Source organism: Felis catus, chromosome D4 (assembly GCF_018350175.1).
Source record: "Felis catus isolate Fca126 chromosome D4, F.catus_Fca126_mat1.0, whole genome shotgun sequence".
Classification (NCBI taxonomy): domain Eukaryota; kingdom Metazoa; phylum Chordata; class Mammalia; order Carnivora; family Felidae; genus Felis; species Felis catus.
This window is the reverse complement of record NC_058380.1, coordinates 27085906-27107585: the sequence shown is the minus strand read 5'-3', so window position 1 is coordinate 27107585 and position 21680 is coordinate 27085906. Positions and strand designations below refer to the sequence as shown.

Sequence of the window (21680 nt, the reverse complement as noted above, 5' to 3'; positions counted from 1 at the left end):
AATTTAGAAATTATTACTAAAAGTTAGGCAGCCCTTTTGACTTTCACATTGTAAAAATCATTGCAAATAGTATTTTCTGCACAAAATGAAAAGTAATAATTTAGAAATTTTTTTAGACATGTTTTACACTTGACATGAAAAGTGTGGCTGTTAAGCTAAACCACAGACAATATAGCCTTCCCTGTTACATAAAATAAAAGTGAAGACAACAGCAGAGAGTCAACGATTCCTTTTAGTTTGTTTATGCCAGACTTGAATACTGTCTTTCTTTCATGTGTAGTTTTAATTGGTGATTCCATTCCTGAAATAGCAGTGTTTTGTTATGACTTTTGAGAAATTTCACTTTATTTATGACTTAATTTTTTTTTCAGATTGTTCTCTGAGATTATATGGGTCATCCTGTAGCAGATTGGGTTTCAGAAATTCAGATGTAAACATCGACATTCAATTTCCAGCCATTGTAAGTACAAAATGAAATGTTGGAATTTTCACAGAGTGGTATGGAAATTCTTTTTTTCAAATATGAGCTATGTATTGATATGTTTTAGATATTTGAAGATAGTGTAAATGTATTGGTGGCAGCTTTTTTTCCCTAAAATTTCAAGTTTTATGCTCTTCTGCCTACCTTAATGGGGCTTTTTAGATTCTGTTATCTTAAGAAGGTTAAATTATCTTGGTAAAGTCAACTTTTCTAACATCAGAGAATTTCAGATTTTAAACCGTGTGTACATGTAAACATTTTTGACCCAAAAGCTCAACTCGCTCCTGAGTTTCCTCTTCTATACATCTACTTTGTTAAAGAATTGTGCTTTTAAAGAACCACACCTAGCCTGGATTTCTGGTTTAATGTAATTTAAAAAGATGTTGATGATTCAGAATTTTGAACCTGGAAGGCACTTTCATAGATTATCTATTTATCTGTTAGTGGTTCCCCAGGCCAGGTTGCAGATGGCTTATGCCCATTTGCCTGGGTTGCTAGTTAATAAAGAAGGTTCCTGTGGAGGTTCCTCAAAAAATTAAAAATAGATCTACCTTATGACCTGGCAATAGCACTGCTAAGAATTTACCCAAGAGATACAGGAGTGCTGATGCATAGGGGCACTTGTACCCCAGTGTTTATAGCTGCATTTTCAGCAATAGCCAAATTATGGAAAGAGCCTAAATGTCCATAAACTGACAAATGGATAAAGAAGATGTGGTTTATATATACAATGGAATACTACTTGGTAATGAGAAAGAGTGAAATCTGGCCATTTGTAGCAATGTGGATGGAACTAGAAGGTATTAAGCTAGGTGAAATAAGTCAGGCAGAGAAAGACAGATACCATATGTTTTCACTCATATGTGGATCCCCTCCCCCCTGGAGGAAAAAAAAGATACAGAGAGGGAGGGAGGCAAACCATAAGAGACTCTGAAATACTGAGAACAACCTGAGGGTTGATGGGGGATGGGGGAGAGGGGAAAGTGGGTGATGGGCATTGAGGAGGGCACCTGTTGGGATGAGCACTGAGTGTTGTATGGAAACCAATTTGACAATAAATTATATTTAATTAAAAAAATAAATAAAAATAAAGGGAAGCACCCTATATGTCTATTTTACAACCACCCCTTTCTTGCCATCCCTAACTGCTATAGCTACATAGTCAACTGACCAATAGATTCTATTCTTCCTTTAACCTTAAATTCTGATGAGTAATTTACCAGTATAGTGGTTATTTTAGTCTCATCATTCATTTAGCAAATATTCACTGAGTCCATGTTGTATGCCAGGAACTATACTAGATTCCAGAGGACAAAACAGGTAGGATTTCTCCCTCATGGAACTCATAGCTGGTGGAGGAGATAAGTAATTACATCTATACGATTGATTGTAATGAGAGCTATGCAGGGGAACAAGGTTCTGTGACAGAAAAGAACAAGGGATGTGTAGATCCAGTAGTCATGAAGGTCCCCTTTGAAGTGATAACATTTAAGCTAGGCTCTAAATGATGAATAAGAGTGGAGAAGTGAAAGGGTAAGTGTTTGGGGCAGAGGAAGCAGCGTTTGCAAACACCCTAAATCAGTATGAGTGTGACCTATTCAAGTTGCTGAAGGGATGGTTATATAGCCAAGGTGGAGGGACCAAGAGAAAGAAGCAGCATTAAGGTAGGATAGACTAGAGCCCAACATGCTGGATCTGTGGGCCGTGGGAAAGTTGCACTGTGACCTAAGGGCAATAAGAAGCCATTGAGAGTTTTAAGGAGAGGCACGACTAGGTCTGATTTATGACGTTAAGTGGTTTTGGTTCCTATGCAGAGCAAGGATTGGAGAGAGGCAGGGCTGAAGTAGTCTTCTAGAGGAGAGGTGATATTAACAGTGTCATGTCTTTGAGATGTGCTGTGAGGCCGATTACCTCAGGAATGAGTTAATCAGGAGTTAACTGTGTAACTGGTCTCTTGCCCTCATCTGGTGCTCATCTCTCATGCCTCTGTTGTGTGCACATAGCATGATTAATTTCTTTACTTGGGTAGCAGTGTGCTTTCTAATTTGGAAAGGTCTTTGGATGACTTCAGATGACTGTGTATTATCTCAGTGAAATAGAAGTATATATGGATTCCTGATGTATTCATTGATTTGTTTCCTAGATGTCTCAGCCAGATGTTCTCTTACTTGTTCAAGAATGTTTAAAGAACAGCGGTAAGGCCAAACTCTTCCCATATTTTGCTCTTAATTGTTTTATTTTCTCTGTAATTTAGATATATCTTATTTGTCAGATGTTGAAAATAGGAAGTCATGTGTCTTTTAATTATTTCTCTGGGTAATATCCAAACAGAAAACCAAAGCAAATGCCCATGAATTATTAGCTAGTTGGGAGTCCTGCTAATTGTTCTACAATGCAAAATAACTGTTTTGTAAGTAAAGTTTTTAGCTTGCTGATAATGTCACAATTTGTAAAGATTGAGTCCTAAACCCAGACTGAAAAGATGCAGAATACGTAAAATTTACTCTTGAGGGCAAAACTAAAGTGTGATCTGCTTTATTCTTTAACTTAATACTTTATAGACGATAAACAGATGCGACCCAACTCTGATTAATAACTCAGCAAACACTTGTTCCCGGTTAGGGTTACTAGTCATCCGGAGTAATGTCCAGCTTAGGACTTTGAGTTTCTAATGCTCTCCGTAGGCCTCATTAAACTGTCTCATCTCAATTAGTCTTTTCCATCCTTCCTGTTTTGGTTGACTGAAACATTTAAACATTTCTTCTTACTTCAGTCAAGATGTATTTTGAGCCCAGATATTTTAGTAGTTTTTGCAGCAATTTTGTTTTCCAGTGTCCTGTCCACATTTCGAATTAGCTGATCCACATAACACTTAACCTGTCCTGATCCAGTAACGTAGTCGTTTCTAATCAAACGTGAATTTTGCGAAATGAAGGTTTTAAGTTAATGTGATTACTTGATTATTGTCCATAATACTGTTCTCCTTTTCAAGTCATCTCAGCTGTATTTCACAATCATCCTTCAAAAGGCTGAACAGATTAAGTCACAACTTGTACGTTATCTAGTTCTGCTTTCAAACAGAATTTAATTAACCTACTTAATATTTTTTTCTTCTTTCCTCAGAGTCTTTTGTTGATGTTGACGCAGACTTCCATGCTAGGGTACCAGTGGTGGTGTGCAGAGAAAAGCAAAGGTCTCTGTTTCTTTAAGCTGTTTATATATTAAATAGAAACTTGCCAGAAGCACATGTACTTTATTATCTTCATGTCCAGTTTCTAGAATAACAGGCTTCTTATGTGGTTGATTTCACAGGCTCACTATTAGCATTCTCTCTATACTTTTGGCATTTGATGCAGTAGGAAAAGGTGTTTTATTTTAAGAAGAATAGAATTATTTGAAAGGAAGTATAGGGAGGAAGCATCTTGACCCATTTGGTTTCAGTATAAAACAACTTTATCAAATCATTACTTGATCGAGCCACCTTACATTGCCATCCCTTTCAGCAGCATTTTTAGCAGCGCTGAATAACAATTAGTGTGACTTCCCCCATGTGTCTCTTCCTCCATCTGGAAGCATCATCACCACGTTAAATGGATGGTTTGTAGGCTGTAATGAGTCTTCATTAGGCAGATTCCTCCAACTCTTGGGAAAACACTCTTTTATTCTTACAAAGATGAATCCATACTCTCATTTGAAACATCTTACAGTATTTTCCTTATTTTCATTTCCCCTCAGAAATAGTTTTAGTATATGACAATACAAAGTTCTAGTTCTGAAAAATAAAATTTGCTCAGAGAGTAGCTGCCCTATCTTTTTCTTAATGCAATGGCCTAAATAACCCATAAAGATTTAGTAAGTTTTTAATTTTCATTTTGAAGATCTTTATTATCAGTATAAATTAGTTGTCAGCGTTTAAAAGATACCTGATACCTGTATAACACTTTTTATCCTTCTCTTTTCCTCTCCCATCCCCACCCTTTACCCCACCAGTGGTCTTCTTTGTAAAGTGAGTGCAGGAAATGAAAATGCTTGTCTGACAACAAACCATTTAACTGCCCTTGGAAAACTTGAATCAAAGCTGGTTCCTTTGGTGATTGCGTTTAGGTACTGGGCAAAGGTAGGTTTGAGTTCTTTAAATGCACAAATACATACTGTGTATGCATAAACAGTATGCTTTGATTTTTGCATGGTTAATTTAATCTTAAATGTTTGGATGCATATTTATAGACATGAAGGGAATAGGCATCTGAGTATTGGAACAGAAATTTTAATGTCTATGGAAAGGAAAATTCAGTATTTCTATTTCACTATAACAGTATTGCTCAAAAGATCAAAATGATTTATAGTGCTTATTAAAAATCAGATTTATAGGTCAAATCCCAGAGGATATGGTCCAAGAATTTACATTCTAACTAGTTTCCCAAGGTGATTGTTAGGCACAGGAAAGTTTGAGGTAAACCTTCTCATACCATTTCAATAATGTACCCAGAGACTCCAAAAATGGAAGCCACTCTCTCGTCGTGCTTACATTTCTATAATGTTTTAAATATGACATCTCAATATTTATTAAGCATTTAGTATTTCCTTAAAACATAAGGTCCCATCATGATTATAAAATTGAGATTCTGGGTAGGTGCTTTGTAGAGAAAAGCCAAAGCTTTACTAATTAAGATATGACAGTAACAGTAGGTAGTCCCTGTTGCCCCAGTCCGGGATAAACAGGGGACTGCTTTACCCTTAACCGGGTGAGTTGATAATTACAATATGCCATCCTTTGAAAGCTGCTTCCTGCTTCATCCCTAAGTAGGCTATGCTCTTAAATTGTTTTTCCTGTTAGTGCTAATGAATTTGCCTACATTCTCTCCCCAATCATCTTTTTGACCAATGCATGAATTTTCAAGGCAGTAGCTTCAGATGAGGGGACCACTCAACTGAGCAGAGCCAGTTGGCTTGTACTTGGGATTGAACTGTCATTTTGATTACATTAATAAGTGGTTTTTTTTTTTTTTGAAATTTAAAAGTTTATTTTTAAAGAATATGAACATGCTAATAAAAATTAACTGAAACTAGAAAAATGTTTTTCAAGTCTTAGTTACATTAAATGCATTATTTTACTAAAATGCTAGGTTTTTAAAAAGCAATTATTAAAACAAATAACAATTCAAATGCAGAAAGGCAAACTTTGTTTCTGATTATGTGAGTATGCACACACACACACACACACACAATAACGTAAGCAAAAGATCTTAGTTTTGTATACCACTGTCCATTATATTGGTAGACAGCTAGAATATAAATATTTCATTCAGTTTTGTTAAGTGTTTTCAGTTATTCTGATAAGACACCAAGGAATGATACTCATAGGCTTAATGCAGTTTGGAAAGGCACTCTGGTAAAATTCTAGCTATTATACTGGGGAGGAAAAAAGCACTGTTATGGAAACCAAGGGCTTGGAAGTAAGTGGTTTATGATTCAGGAGATATTAAGCTCTAGAATTAATGAGTGCTCCCAGCTGAGATACAAAATTCACCGTGCAAATTTCACCCTCTGGTATAGATGAGATTTTAAAGTAAATATAGCTAAAGGCCTATCTTCTGATAATCTTAAACTAAAAATGTTGATTTGAATTTGTCGGTATATCTGAGTTTACCGTGAAATTTAATTAACCAAGAAGTTGAATATGGGATCCTATATAAAACCACTGTAACTCATATTCATACCTTTCTAAAAAATACACTAAAATGAAGGTTTTATTCCTTATTAACTGAGGAAAGTGTACAGTCTTCCTGTTTAAATTTTGAATGAACATTTCAAAATATGTTTATTAGACACAGCTACATACAAATGATGTTTCTATTTTTGCTCTGTTCTGTTAGAAGTTATGTCATTCTTGTCATTGACTGTTTTCCTCAACTTCTTCAAGCATTCTAAAAAGAGGTCTTCTGACGGGGCGCCTGGGTGGCGCAGCCGGTCAAGTGTCCGACCTTAGCCAGGTCACGATCCCGCCGTCCGTGAGTTCGAGCCCCGCGCCGGGCTCCGGGCTGATGGCCCAGAGCCCGGAGCCCGCCCCCGACCCTGTGTCCCCCCTCTCCCCGCCCCCCCCCGCCCACGCTCTGCCTCTCCCTGTCCCAAAAATAAACGCCGAAAAAAAAAATTAAAAAAAAAAAAAAAAAGTCTTCTGAGAAGTCAATGCACATGAAACTTTGGTTTAGATCAAAGCCTGCCTGATACGTATTTACTTACTGAATTTTTTTATTACAATAATGCTTGTGGTTGATAGCATTATTGTAATAAAAAAAAATTCATCATTTTTTTCAAGTGGGTTTTTTTTTAAATATTTATTTATTTTGATAGAGAGAGAGAGAGAGAGAGCACATGCATGAGTGGGGGAGGGGCAGAGAGAGAATCCCAAGCAGACTCCACTCTGCCAGCACAGAGCCTGGGGCTCAAACTCACCAGCTATGAGATCATGACCCTGAGCTGAAGTCAAGAGTTGGATGCTTAACTGAGCCAACCAGGAACCCCATGATTTCATAAATAAGTGTTTTCACCAAGTGAGTGGATTTGCCGTGCGTGTCAAAAAATGAAATAACACGGGCACCTGGGTGTTTCAGTCGGTTGAGTGTCTGACTGTTGATCTTGGCTCAAGTCATGATCTCAGGGTTGGTTGGTGAGTTCAAGCCCCACATCTGGCTCTGCGCTGACAGTGTGGAGCCTGCTTGGGATTTTCTCTCTTTGCCGCTCCCCAACTTGTGCACACATGTGCACATGCTCTTTCTCTCAAAATAAATAAATTAAAGTTTTTTAAAAAATGAAATAACAAATATTAGTTTAATTAACGAGATTAAAATTTGAAATTGAAGTTGCCACTCAACCACAGTAAGTGGTTGCTTCAAAAGTATGAGGAAGTTTTATTTTTTGTCATTGTGGTGTTCTATTCTGAGAAGTAAACCATCTAACACACAGGAATGAAGTTACACGTTTGTTTGGTTGGGTTTTTTTAATGTTTATTTATTTTTGAGAGACAGTGCAAGTGAAAGAGGGGCAGAGAGAAGGGGACGGGATCTGAAGCAGGCCCTGTGCCGACGGCAGCGAGTCCAGTGTGGGGCTCGAACTCACGAACCACAGGATCAGAACCTGAGCCAAAGTCAGACACTCAAGCGACTGAGCCACCCACGTGTCCCGAAGTTAGAGGTGTTAGAAAAAATTGTGTAAATGATACGTTGATAGAAAAGAACGTTTACTCTTTTTTCTCTCATTTGTAGCTTTGCAGTATAGATCACCCTGAAGAAGGAGGTTTGCCACCATACGTGTTCGCCCTGATGGCCATTTTCTTTCTGCAACAGAGGAAAGAACCCCTTCTGCCTGTTTATCTAGGATCATGGGTATAACATTTTTTTGCTTATATATCTGATAGTGATTTTATTACAGGGCCACAGTTGCTTACGCATAATTTCAAAATCTAAAAACCTAACCAGAAGTGACATGAATTTATTTTTCCTCCTCGTCTGAACATTCATGCCTCTCACTGCTGAAATATTAATGTATTTGACTACAAGATGCTGGCCTATACTGTGCTAGGGGTAGCAATAGTTCTCTAAACTGAGAACCCTCTTAATTTGTGAAACACACATGAGCCTAAGGGTTTTAAACAAGAGGGTGTGAACCTGAATTAAATTTATCCTTTGGTACATACTTCCTCTGAGTATGACTAGATACTTGAATTTACAAATCACCTCCAGACAGACTGCGTGAAGCATTTGGTTGCTGTAACTTTCTGTTTCTAGTCTCTCAGCCCTCTGCATTCCCCATTCCCTGTGAAACAAAAGGAAGGAGTTGAGATTGCTGGCTGTACTGCAAGATGCAGAGCATTGTCACCGCTTGAGTAATATTTTCGTGTTTAAGATGATTCAGAATTCAGTGATGTGGCCGCTCTTTCCTGCATAAATTAAGGTTGAATTGGTTTATTCAAATAGGATTTAAGGAGAGACCGTCTCAAAGTCAAGATACCATTCTCATCCTCTTGGAAACCTCACTTTTAAACCCTAAGTGTTTATCTTGAGAACAACTTATATGTACACTTACTGTGTAAAAAGTCTCCCTTGGTGAAAAGCTTATTTGGGCACATTTGGTATTTTAACCACTTTTCTTCCTACTGCACCCAGGATTCTCATCATTTAAGGAGAGTATGTTCTACAGCAGTAGCTCTTACCTATGGGTACATGGCAAAATTGTATGATTATAGGGAAAAGTTTTTTCTTTGTACTTAACAGATTGAGAATTAAGCAAGGACCTGCTGGGTCCTAGGAACAAAGACTAAAGCAGAATGAGCCCCTCGTAAATGGTCCCGGCAGAGGGATCGCAGTCGGCTCTGTGTCCCAGTGGCCTGAAGGGCCCTCTCTTTGTGCTTGTACTGAACTGAAAGGATGCACAGGCCCAGCGGGTGTCTGCTAGACTGCTCTCCTGGTGGAGCGAAGAGAGAACAGTCAACCCTTAGCCGATAAAGAACCTTTTCCATCAGACCCAGAGGGGAGTCTGTCTCTCAAGTTTTCCTCTCATGTTAGTCCAATAGAGACAGGACGTTAGGATGGAACCAAACCAGTTAGACTCTTGAGAGCACATTGTATGGGTTCCCATACTCACTATTGTCTTGGTGAGATATGCCTTTCCTTGGGTCCTGGTCACCTCTGAGTAGTCCTCTGTCACTGCTGTGAGGATGCAGGAAAAAGGATGTTTCTATTCTGGTAAGGGGGTTCTCCTCAGGATTTACTTAAGACTACAGTAGTGTCAATATACCCTTTCCTGTGGCCAGTATATTACATCCTAGGCAGTGATACTGGAAATTCTCTATGGTGACACTGAATTTGATTGTGATTATACAATTTGTTCATTTAAGATTTAATGAGAGAAACAGGTATGTGGTGGTCAAACATGGATTGAATTCTATGGATCAAATAAGGCACACTCTACTGCTTGAACCAAAATGATCTGCAGTTTTCAATGTTTTAAGCTAGTCAATTGCCAGTACTAGAGTCTTACCAATGCTAGAAGCTTCTGCTAGAGTCACAGAAATATAAAGCAAGTGAAGGTAAAGAAGTTAATTTCAGTCCCTTATTGGTGCCAGAAATTTTACATCATTATTTTTGTAGAAAATCCATTGAAGATTTCTAAATGATGTGAATGAAAGTATCTAAACTGTTCATTCCTTCACAGTCTTTAAAACACTATGTAGGTTTGTCATTGTATTTGGCCCTGAAGGGAATACACAGATGAATAAGACAAAATTCTCCATGAAGAAGTTTAGAATATCCTACCTCTGTGCCCTAATCTGTCTCCTCAGAAATTCTTCAGCCATTCTCTCCCAACCTATGCAGACCTCTTCCATGTTGGGGGCTGTCCTCGCTGACCTCTTAACTTCCATGTATTGTTAGTAGGCCTTGATTTGACTAAAAGTTGAAATCATAGTGAATAATGACTGATGAATAGGTTTAACCTTGTCTGCTCATCATCTTTTGTCCACTACAGTAATATCTTATTAGTCTCCTAGTAAATATTGTTTGGGATCTGTCTTGTTTTGGGTTATATAGGCTTAGCCTTTAGCAAACAGTCCTTTACACATGAAGGATGCCAGGTAACGAATGTAATGGAAAGAAGAGTAGTTTAAAGTTTGATAGCCCTATAATTCCTCCAGCTCTTGTTATTTATACATATCCCTGTGACCTCCAGCAATTTATTTTCTCTGAGCCTCGGAGTCCTTATCTGAAAAATTCTGAAATGAGACCATGAATGTAAAGTTCCTAAAACAAAGTAGGAGAACAAATGTAGTCCTTTTCTCTCTCAATGGGAAGTCAGGTTCTACTTATGAAATGGAGGCATGAACTCCTAAGCAAGTGATCCGTGTATAAGTAACAGCTATAAATTCTCAACAAAATGCCAAAAAAAAAAAAAAACACCAACAACGCGAACGCTCTGGAGACTGAACAAGTGCAAGCCGACTTTGGAGAGAAGTCAGACCTTGGAGCAGGTGGCCAACACAGAGCGAGTGTCCGTTTTTTCTGTGGCTTTACCCCTAAAGACAGCTCTGCGAGAAAAACCAGTCCCCTTTCTGGCAAGAGGAATTAGGGCTACCAGATAAAGGGGAAGAACCCAGAAGGGAAAGATATTAGAAGTAGAACCCTTAACTCTGTGTATAAAATCAGCTCGTCTCTAACTTCTGAACCGGTCCAGTCTTTTGGATTAACGAGCTTGGATGTCATCACTCTATACTCAGAAAAAAGGGGGAAAAAAAAACAAAAAAAACCTAAACAAAGTGAAAATCAACAGCTCTTCTTAGATCCATCAGAGAATTGAGGTCACAGGGAAAACCATTGCCCAAAAAATTGGAGAGACAGGCAAATAGAGCAAATTATAACTTATCAGAGCAGGAGGCCAGGAACGGAGCCTATACCAGGGTAGGAAGGCTTAGACTATGGCTCTGGAGGCTCAGTATGGACAAGCTTGAGCGTGAAAAATAACAGGGAGCCCCAGTCTTAGGGGACCCCCAACAATTTCACAGGTTTTACTTCCAGGAACCCCCACCAGCTTCTCAGGGTGAAGATCCAAGAAAAATCCCCTCGTGCTTTGGCCGGGGGAGAGAAAAAGTCACAATTTTAAAGTATGCCCAGAGCATTCTGTTCTTCTAAACAAGCTTGCCTTCAAGGGAAACTTTTAACCAGGGCTTAACTGACCTGGAGGAAAGGAGAGTACCTAACTCCAGCCCCTTTCCTGACCTTTCCTGTCTTCTTACCTGGGGGAAGGCAGGGGGAGGGTCTCAGTCACTAAAAGACTGAGACCTGATCATAGGACTATATAGAATGCTTCCCCTCCCCCCAGACCTCACCACCACATCATTAGGGCTCCTGCATAAAATGGGATTATAACAGAAACACCTCATTTCAGAAGAAATCTGTTAGGAAACCCAAAGACAACAGGGGAGACAAAAACAAGGACACCAGATGAAGTTTTAGCCTCTTGACATCTACAGCTACAACAAACACATAGCCTAACTCCTAGCAAAATAAAACCTCACACTTGGGGTGCCTAGGTGGCTCAGTTGGTTAAGCGTCTGACTCTTGATTTGGGCTTAGGTTATGGGATTGAGCCCCAAGCTGGGCTCTGTGCTGAGAGCATGGAGCCCACCTGGGATTCTCTCCCTCTCAAAATAATTGAATAAACATTCCACAAAAAAAATAAAAAATAAAAAAATCTTCACACTAAAGGCCTGTCTCTGTCCCTTTTACCCAGTACACCTATCCAGCTTTCCACCAGAAAATCACAAGTCGTATTAAAAAGGCAAAAAAAAAAAAAAAAAAAAACCCACCATAGTTTAAAGAGTCAGAGCAAGCATTGGAATTATCCAACTGGTAAATTAAAACAACTTAGATTAAAATGCTAAGGTCTCGGACAGAAAAAATGGGTGACGTGCAAGAACAGGTGAGTAATAGAAGTGGAGAGATAGATGGGAGCCCTAAGAATCAAAAGGAAGTGCTACAAATAAAATATGTAACAGAAATAAAGAATGCCTTCAGTGGGTTCATCAGTAGCTTGGACACAGATGGGCAAAGAATCAGTGTGCTTCATTCAGTAGAAGCTTCCCAAACTGAAAAGCAAAGATCAAAAAACAAAACCAGAGCAGACTATCAAAGAACTGCAGGACAATTACCAGGAGTTGTGAGATATATATGTATTATGAGAGTATCAGAAGAAGAGAAAGGAACAGAAGAAATAATTGGGGATAATGATGACTGAAATTTTCCAAAATTAATGGCACTTTTAAAAAAATGTTGTTAATATTTATTCTTGAGAGAGAGGGAGAGTGGAGAGAGGCAGAGAGAAAGGGAGACACAGAATCAGAAGCAGGCTCCGGACTCTGATCTGTCAGCACAGAGCCTGATGCGGGGCTCGAACCCACAAGCCTCGAGATAATGACCTGAGCCGAAATCAAGAGTCGGTCACTTAACCACCTAGGTGCCCCCTACACGCACCTGTTTAAAGGCTATGATCAGTCCCGTTTTACAATAAAGAAAGCTGTTCAACTTTGTTCCAAATTTCTTGGAACTTTTAAGCCCAAACTGTTTTCTTTAGCCATTTGCATCCCAACAACATCGATAGAAACAGTTTCTTAGATTGAGTATTCACTGCGTGCTGTGGCCTGTGTCAGTGATTTATGTCCATTATTTCACGTCACAACTATCCCATAAAGAGAGTTCTACTGCGACCCATTTTTACAAAAACCTGCGACGGGAAGAAAGCAAGCACTGACTGGAAGTCTCACAGCTCCAGGAGGGAGCTGAGGTCAGGGCCTGGGCAGTTTTACTCCAGAACCCATGGCTCTAGGCCTAAGCCATGTTACCTTCTCCCAGACTCTTCACTAAAAAATTATTTCACAAAGTCACCATTTCTTTTGCCAATTACAACCTTGGTTTTTAGTTTAAAAAGTATTTTCAAATTAACAGATGTCTTGGAGGTATCCCAGAAACAATACCTTTTTCTTTTTTTTTTAATTAAAAAAAATTTATTAATGTTTACTTTTGAGAGAGAGGCACAGAGCGTGAGCGGGGGAGGGGCTGAGGGCGAGGGAGACACAAAATGCAGGCTCCAGGCTCTGAGCTGTCAGCACACAGCCTGATGAGGGGCTTGAACTCAAGAACCGTGAGATCGTGACCTGAGCCAAAGTCAGACGCTCAACCGACTGAGCCACCCAGGCGCCCGCCCCCTCCCCCTGCCCCGCTTTTATTTTCAGTGAGCTATAAGTGTGTTTCCATTTCTTCCAGGATTAATAATGCTCTGGTCGATATCGAATCCTTTCTACCTTATAATAATAGCGTGTGTCTAATTTTTCCTAGATTGAAGGGTTCTCGTTGAACAAACTAGGAAATTTCAACCTTAAAGACGTTCAGGAAGACACCGTGGTTTGGGAGTATGCTGACAATGCTGCCGGAGATGTGGAAACAGCAGAACACGAGGCACCAAGAGAAGTGCCTGTTAAGCGGGGACAGGTCTGTTCTCTTTCTCATTTTTAATTGTACAATTTCTATTTGATGTCATTGTTCATTGTGGACTCTGTGACTTAATCAGGCCTCCTTTCTGTCTTTACCTATCTTAACTCTTTCGTGGATGTTTCATTTTCTAGTCTGTCCGGTCCTTCAACTAGACAAAGACAAAAGGTAAAATGCAGATCATCAGATACAGTTATTTCTGTAGTTTCTTCTGTGTGCCAGGTCCTGTGAGGGTTACTGAGAATTCAGAGATCAACCCCTGTCTATCCTCAAAGAGCTTATGTCTTAGATGGTATTAAGAGTTTTAAATATATGAAAAGTTCGTTGACCTCAAAGGTACTAAAATCATAGCGAGTATTTGGTATGATGTATTTTCACGTCCTCATCCATACCATTAGAGGTTGGCAAGGAAATATATGCACAGGGAAGGAACTGCCATTTACATTTCAGGGGTGCCTGAGTGGCTCAGTCGGTTGGACGTCCGACTTCGGCTCAGGTCATGATCTCACAGTTTTCGGGTTCGAGCCCCTCATCGGGTTCTGTGCTGACAGCTCAGAGCCTGGAGCCTGCTTCGGATTCTGTGTCTCCTCCTCTCTCTGCCCCTCCCCTGCTCATGCTCAGCCTTTACCTCTCAATAATGAATAAACATTGAAAAAAAAATTTTTAATTTCAAACAGAAATCTGAGCATTGTAATTATTTTAGAAATGATAGGAATCTGCCCCAAATTGGTGGACAGTCCCTGACCTCATGCCTTTCTCCATAACCTTATGGGATGAAATGGCAGCAATACCCACAAAATACTTCTGAGACCAGGATTCGAACCCTAGCTACACACAAACAAGTCAGGTCACTCCTCTGGTCTGTGCCTAAAATGAGGAGATAGTGGTGAGTGGTAGATTCTCCCGTTGTGTTTTCTAGAATCCTTGAGCATTGGAGAGAGAAGGGAAGCTGTGCCACTCAACCTCTGCCACCACCAGAACACCCCCACTTTTTTTCTGTGTCCTGTTTGGGGTTCCAGGAGTGGATAAGAGTAGAGGCTGTGGAGCCAGAATATGTGAATCCGTATCCCAGCTCTCGCACTTCCTAGCTGTGTGTCCTTGGGCAAGTGACTTAATCTTCCTGTGTCCCAGTTTCCTCACCTAAAACTGGAAATGATATTGGTACCCTCTCAGAGGGTCACTGACTCATGGAATGCTTAACTCAGTGCCAAGCATGTGGTAAGCACACAGTAAATGTTAGCTGCCATTCTTTTCTCTTTCTTTTTTTTTTTTGCGGGGGGGAGGGGGGGAGGAGAAAGTGTTCCCTACTTTAAAAGAATAAAATCAGGGGCGCCTGGGTGGCGCAGTCGGTTAAGCGTCCGACTTCAGCCAGGTCACGATCTCGTGGTCCGGGAGTTCGAGCCCCGCGTCGGGCTCTGGGCTGATGGCTCAGAACCTGGAGCCTGTTTCCGATTCTGTGTCTCCCTCTCTCTCTGCCCCTCCCCCATTCATGCTCTGTCTCTCTCTGTCCCAAAAATAAATTTAAAAAAAGTTGAAAAAAAATTAAAAAAAAAAAAAAGAATAAAATCAATAACGAAAAACAGCTTAAGTACCACTAATGTAGACCTATCAAAGGTCTCTTAAGTTCCATGTGGTATCCTCAAGTCATTTTGGTGAGAGGATTAAAAGCCCTTAGTGATGCTGAATAAGGCTTATGGATAAAGCGGTGAAATTTCATGAGGCTTTCAATTTCTAGGGGTTTTCTTCGTGTCCTCAACCACAGTGTTTGGACATGGACCACTTCCATTTTCAGTCACTTCTGCTTTGTACATCTACCCGATGACCTGACCTTATTTGACAGAATGTTTGTGGTCAGGATTTAGTGGCTAATAAAACACCATACCACTTGTTTTGATCCTCAGTATAATGAAGTGGGATGGGAGACAAATTTGTATACCTCAGAAGGAAAAGCTGTTGCTGTGAGTGGAAGTAAATACTTGATCTTTACATCTTTGTGTCGTGTGGAGAGATTAATCCTGCTGCCACTTCAGAAATGGAGACCTAGATAGGGTCGAGATTGATTGTATGGTGTGATGAAAGAGCCCTGTCCTGGGATTGAGACGCTGCTCGTGCTGCCACTGACAAGCAGCGGGACCTTTGACAAGTCACGTCAACTCTGGGCTTCCATTTTCTCTCCTAACATCCGGGGACTGAACTAGATTACCTCTCAAGAGCACCTTACGGTTGTGACATCATGTTTCAGTGATTAGTGGATTCCTTGTACTTAAAAGCCTATATACCTAAGTGAAAAAATACAGAGAGCAACCGAATGTGCCAGATGCTTTCCCTTGTCTCTCATTTAATCCTCATAACTGTCCTGTGTTATAGGTGGTACCGTCCCTACTCTGCAGATAATGATAGCGACCATTTTTTGAACATGTGTGCCAGGCACTGTGCTAAGCTCTTTACAGACATTCTCTCACTCAGTCCTCCCAACAACCCTCTGAGGTGGGTACTGTAATCCCGATTGTTCAGATGAGGAAACTGAGGCTTAGACTGCCTATAGCTTGGCCAGGATCCTACACAGCCAGTATATGGCAGAGTTGGATTTCAAACTTAAAAGTCCCGTGGCAAAGGCAGTTTTAGCCACTGTGCTGTCGTGCCAGCTGAGAGTGAAGACGCTAAGTCAGGGAGCAGTTAAAAGAGAAGTGGCAGAGTCAATATTTGGACTCTTCCCCCCCCCCCCCCATTCTAGGTCCTGTGCACCTTCCAGTACATCCCATCACAGTATGTTCCAATTTGTTGAGAGCCTGTCAGTGTAAAACTGACGTCAATTTCTGAAACCAAGAGTTCTTTGACTCTGGTGCCCCTGGCTGGCTCATTCGTAAGAGTATGCGACTCTTGGTCTCAGGGTCATGAGTTCGAGCCCCATGGTGGGAGTAGAGATTACTTAAATAAACTTTGAAAAAGACAGAAAGTTTTTTAACTTGAAGATCAGTTGCCCCTGGCATAGCTTCTCAGAGCAAAGGAAGGGAGTGTTTTGCCTTTTGCTCTACACCCTTAACCTGCCGCCCATTTTAGTGTGCGTGAGTGTAAAGGTGCCCTTCAGCGGCAGCACCCGGGAGAGCTCTGTGCTGAGACCCGTGAACCTAAGGCTTCAAAATTAGGAGTGCCAGCCACCTGGCTACCTATAAGTGCCCGCCCGCCCCTGTGATGATGGTTAGATTTTAACCTGCTCTCATCCCAGGAGTGCAGTATTTGCCACAAACAAAATAGAACCTAGATGCAATTTACCCAGATGGATTGTCACATTCCTATGTTTGCTATGGTTTTTCAGAGTGTTTGTAATTTGCTTGAATGATCTCGAGTTTCTCAGATTGTGCTGACCTCGGAACTACCTGTGTGTTTTCTCTTTACTGTTCTAGGTATCATTAATATTTGATTTCAAGCACCAGCCGTCAGTACCAGTTGGGCAGCTCTGGGTGGAAATGCTTCGATTCTATGCATTAGAATTTAATTTGGCTGATTTAGTGATAAGTATCCGTGTCAAAGAATCAGTGTCTCGTGAATCCAAGGATTGGCCCAAAAAGCGCATTGCCATTGAAGGTATCTCAGAATGTTTCTCTTAAATTTCCTTTCCTTTTAAGGTACCAGTCTAACCGCATGCTTTGTATTTCATTCTCCTTTCAGCTCCCACGTGTAACATAGGCCTGACCCCAACAGTGAAATAAACAGTTAGACTCTGGCATGTGTTACCGTGGTCATTCCAAGGGACCAGACTGTTCTTTCTGGGTTTTTTATGCACTGCAATAAAATGTCTTAGTTAAAAAATAGCTAAACAGTGGCTGGGCGAGTCCTCGCTTTCTTTGTAAATTGCTTACCAACCTAAACGCAAAAAAAAGTTTTTTCCCCCGGTGATGTGTGAATCCTCCTTTCCTCTCTGCTGTTCTCATTGCTGGATTTTTAGATTCAGCCCTTTCATGGGTTGTTGATGTTGTTTAGATGTTTAAGATGAGAAAATACTTTTCCTCATGAAAAATAATTCTTGGTTGGATTCCTCTTCATAGCGAGAGGCTAGTTATTTTTGGAATATCTACAATAGCATTTGGAACTTATTCCTGAAAACACTTTTTCTAGTGAAGGCTCATTTAACTAAAACCATTGTATGAAAGAGTCGCTGATGTGCCCTGTAGACTACATTAAATGGACGAGCTCTTCTCAGCTTTGCAAAATCAGGAGGTTGAAAACCCTCTAGAAATCTTAGTTCTCCTCCTTCAGATAATTTAAAGAACCTCCTAAATGGAATTTTCGTATTTTTGCTTGATTTTTTTCAAGCTTTTATATTGCATAAGAGGGTTTTTGTTTTTTGTTTTTTGTTTTTTGTTTTTTTTTGCATTTTGCATTTTGCATAAATTCTGTGTGCAGTCATGGGGATCTCACATTTTTAAACCCTCCCCTGCAGTTTCTCTGGCTCAGCTCTTCTGGCCAATTGCCTAACCTGCTGGAGTTCTAGGGGAGGAGAAAAGATTGAGAGAAGTGGTGTCTCCTCCTGGTGCCTCCCTCTCGCCCCTGAATTCAGTCCAGCCAGTTCAGTGATGGGGCTTCCCAGGGCAGAAGAGTGGAGGTAAGCTCTACACACCACAGGGCCTGGCTGAGTGGGGAGGCAGAGCACTCAGCAGAGCCTGGTGGGAAGACCTCCCTTCCCCAGGGCGCGAGAGCCACACTGATGACACCTTTTTTACCTCCACAGTCACAAAACAGACTAGGGAAGGGGTACTGGTTCTCAGCAGAATGGGTTCTCTTCATAGAGCAGATGTTTAAGAAAACATTTCTTTTTGTTCTGAAACCACATCCCACCCCCAGTTTGGTAAAACGCATACAAGATTCACGCTAAATTCTAGTAGTGTGTGTTTGTTGTCTTGTCTACAGCAGGCTAATTTTTAAAATGTGAAATGGAAACGTATGAAGTGGTGGGTTTTTGTTTGTTTTTCTTCTCGTTACAGATCCCTACTCTGTTAAAAGAAATGTGGCAAGGACTCTAAATAATCAGCCCGTGTTTGAATATATACTTCATTGTTTAAGGACAACATATAAGTATTTTGCTCTTCCACACAAAATTACAAAATCCAGCCTTCCAAAGCCTCTGAATACTGTCACACGTATTTCCGAACACCCTAAAGAAGTAGCAAACGTGGGGGCACGAGCAAAAGGTGATGAACTCAAAAGCTCAGCTTTGGCTCAAGAGCCAGGTGCTGCCAGTTCAGGTGCAAACACCTGCCAGGTACAGCCACTTACAGAGACTGCTGAAAGCTTTGGAGGCCCCCCAACAGAGGAAATGGGGCACGCGCATGTCAGCATCCACCTGGAAAACTCCAGCCGTATCAGGACAGGGGCCGGTTGTGATGGTTGTGAGGATGTTAAAGCACACCGTCAAGCAGCGGGAAGTAAAGCTGGGAGCGAGGGCAAGCATCCTTTGCCTGCCGGTGATCAAGGGCCAAGCAGTAGCAGACGTGGAGAGCTTGTCCTCCGTGGCGGCACACAAAATAAGGAGACACATAACACTTTGGATGTAGAAGACTTCCACAGTCCTACGGCCGACGAGTGTGATGGATTCGTCACTTCAGAGGACAAGGCTGATGTTGATGAAGAAGGCGTAGAAGGTCCTGATGAGCTGGAAGATGCTCTAGGCCACTTTGCCCCTTCAAGACAGGGTCACGTGTCAAGAATCATTCATTCCGAGGAGGAGGAGGAGGAGGAGGAAGAGGAAGAGGAGGACGATGAAGAACCCAGGCTGTCCATTCCCCGGAGGGAAGATGAGGACGACTTGGCAAATGAAGATGAGTTAGAAAATCCGTACACAGGATCAGGGGACGAGGACGCCCTGTCTGAGGAGGACGATGAATTAGGCGGATCTGCTAAGTATAAAGACCTGAAAGAAGATGGAAAACATGTGGACGGGGCTCTACTAATGGAATTGAATAAAATCAGTCTTAAAGAAGAAAATGCATGTGAGGAAAGTTGCACTGCAGATCAGTCTGATTTCTTCTATGAATTTAGTAAACTCATCTTCACCAAAGGCAAGGTAATCCGTGCCACTCCTCGAACTAAGAGACGTTAAATGGTTTTTTAGTGCATGTAATTTGAAATTTTGTGGACTAGAACAGAGCTGTGCCCTGTCTGGGTGGCCGCTCCATGTCCTGCCCTCCTTAGACCCCTGGGAATTTGCATAGGCCGTAGGGAATGCTGTCGGGAGTGGAAATAACTCCCTTTTACTCCTGAGTATCCCAGAAGATGTCCCCATCTCAAGTAGTTTGCAGCGGTTGCACGTTATTTTTGTTCCTTTGGGAAGTCAGAGTAGGCTGTGGGGCTTTTGAGAAAATGATTCAGGACCCCTTTAGTTGGCAAATAGAGTTGTAAACGAAGTCTTGGTTTGCTTTGCCACCTTCCCATAGTCTCCTACAGTCGTGTGCAGTTTATGCAAACGAGAAGGTCATCTCAAGAAGGACTGTCCCGAAGACTTCAAAAGAATTCAGCTGGAACCTTTGCCGCCACTGACACCCAAATTTTCAAATATCTTAGATCAAGTTTGCATCCAGTGTTACAGTAAGTTACTAACACTTCTTTTCATTTGTCAGAATGTCGCATTGGCATTTGCCCCAAGAGTCCGCTGACTCACTAACCTGTTAGCTCCATCACTGGGACCAAGTCTGTCCCATTTTCCCCCGTGTCCATGGAGCTCTGTGTGTAATGCCTATTCTGACTGAGATGCATAGTAAATAATTGTTGCAGGAAAAACAGGGAGAGGGAGGACCTTTTAAGCCTTGCTGTTGGAGTACTAGCATTCCCAACTGGTGTTCCTTGGACTGTTTTTCTAAGCAGTTATTAGTATTTCGTGACAGTTGGTACCTGGGTGGTTCAGTAGGTTAAGCATCAGACTCTTGATCTGAGCTCATGTCATGATCTCAGGGTCGTGAGTTCAAGCCCCGCACTTAAAATAGTTCCACAGGTCAAGGAGGGAATGCGTCTACCCTCAGCGGAGGCTGGGGATGTTGGGGTTGGGGCAAGAGATTTACAGGGCATATTAGCATCATAATGGCTTCTGAGAAATGTTCTAGTAAAAAACCTGTTTAACTCTTTATTGAAATATTCCCAAAATGTGGGCATAATATACTTTTTAATTAACACTAATTAATAGCTCCCTAACAGCCCTTTGAGGAACACCAGTGTGGGGAAGCATTGGTATACAAAGGGTTAAAGTTCCACAAAGGAAAAACATTTAAAGGAGAGGCAGGCGACTTGAGATGAGCCTGACGCCTCACAGCGCTCCGCTCTCCGTCCTGAGGTGTCCCTGCCAGAAGGCACTTGTTCGTAGCCAGTGAGTTAGTCTTCTGCAAGCCTTTTTGGAGGTGATAAGCTATGAAAGGAAAACTAGGTTCCCCTCAGAAACATATGCACATGCTCATAAAGGTTTGTGTTCACACCTTGGGAGAGTCGCCTGAAGACCACCTTTATAGACCCCTGGGGTCTCTGAAATCTAGTAGCAGAACCGCTACTCAGATTTGTTTCTATTTCAGGAGCAGTTCCTGGGGGCAGAAGTTTTTCAAAGAAAGACAGACTCTATTGTATATTACTAATGCTGTCTACCAAGAAGATGCTCGAAATTTAGGACTTTCTTTTTAACTTGCTAGATTTTGTTTTATAAAAAGTGTGATCTTCCCCTCCTCCCCCTCCCCCCCCCCCCCCGCAAAGAATGTGAACAATCTTTGTTTCTGAATGTTTTTTATTTTAAACAGAGGATTTTTCTCCAACTATTTTGGAAGATCAGGCTCGTGAACATATTCGGCAAAACCTAGAAAGTTTCATAAGACAGGAGTTTCCAGGTAAATAACTTTTTAACCTTTAAGAAAAGAAAGGTCTCTCAAAAATGAATAAATGTTTAAAAAATTTAAAAAAAAAATGGGGCGTCTGGGTGGCTCAGTCAGTTAAGCGTCCTACTTCCGCTCAGGTCACGATCTCGCAGTCTGTGAGTTCAAGCCCCGCGTCGGGCCCTGTGCTGACAGCTTGGAGCCTGGAGCCTGCTTCGGATTCTATGTCTCCCTCTCTCTCTGCCCCTCCCCCGCTCATGCTCTGTCTCTCTCACTCTCAAAAATGAATAAATGTTAAGAAAAAATTTTAAAGAAAAG

The 21680-nt window shown here is 41.2% G+C and overlaps 1 protein-coding gene across 10 annotated transcripts in view; it reads left to right on the top strand.

The window, feature by feature from the left end:
- The window catches only part of TUT7 (terminal uridylyl transferase 7), a 63162-nt gene that overhangs the window by 9549 nt on the left and 31933 nt on the right, over window positions 1-21680 (top strand). For all 10 annotated transcript variants that reach the window (XM_045043501.1, XM_003995455.6, XM_019815838.3 and 7 more), the window contains exons 6-15: window positions 372-460; window positions 2625-2676; window positions 3605-3674; window positions 4472-4598; window positions 7747-7866; window positions 13366-13518; window positions 16923-17103; window positions 18501-19579; window positions 19950-20100; window positions 21291-21377. In XM_045043501.1, the coding sequence (XP_044899436.1) occupies window positions 372-460; window positions 2625-2676; window positions 3605-3674; window positions 4472-4598; window positions 7747-7866; window positions 13366-13518; window positions 16923-17103; window positions 18501-19579; window positions 19950-20100; window positions 21291-21377 (2109 nt within the window). The remainder of the gene's footprint in view (window positions 1-371; window positions 461-2624; window positions 2677-3604; window positions 3675-4471; window positions 4599-7746; window positions 7867-13365; window positions 13519-16922; window positions 17104-18500; window positions 19580-19949; window positions 20101-21290; window positions 21378-21680) is intronic.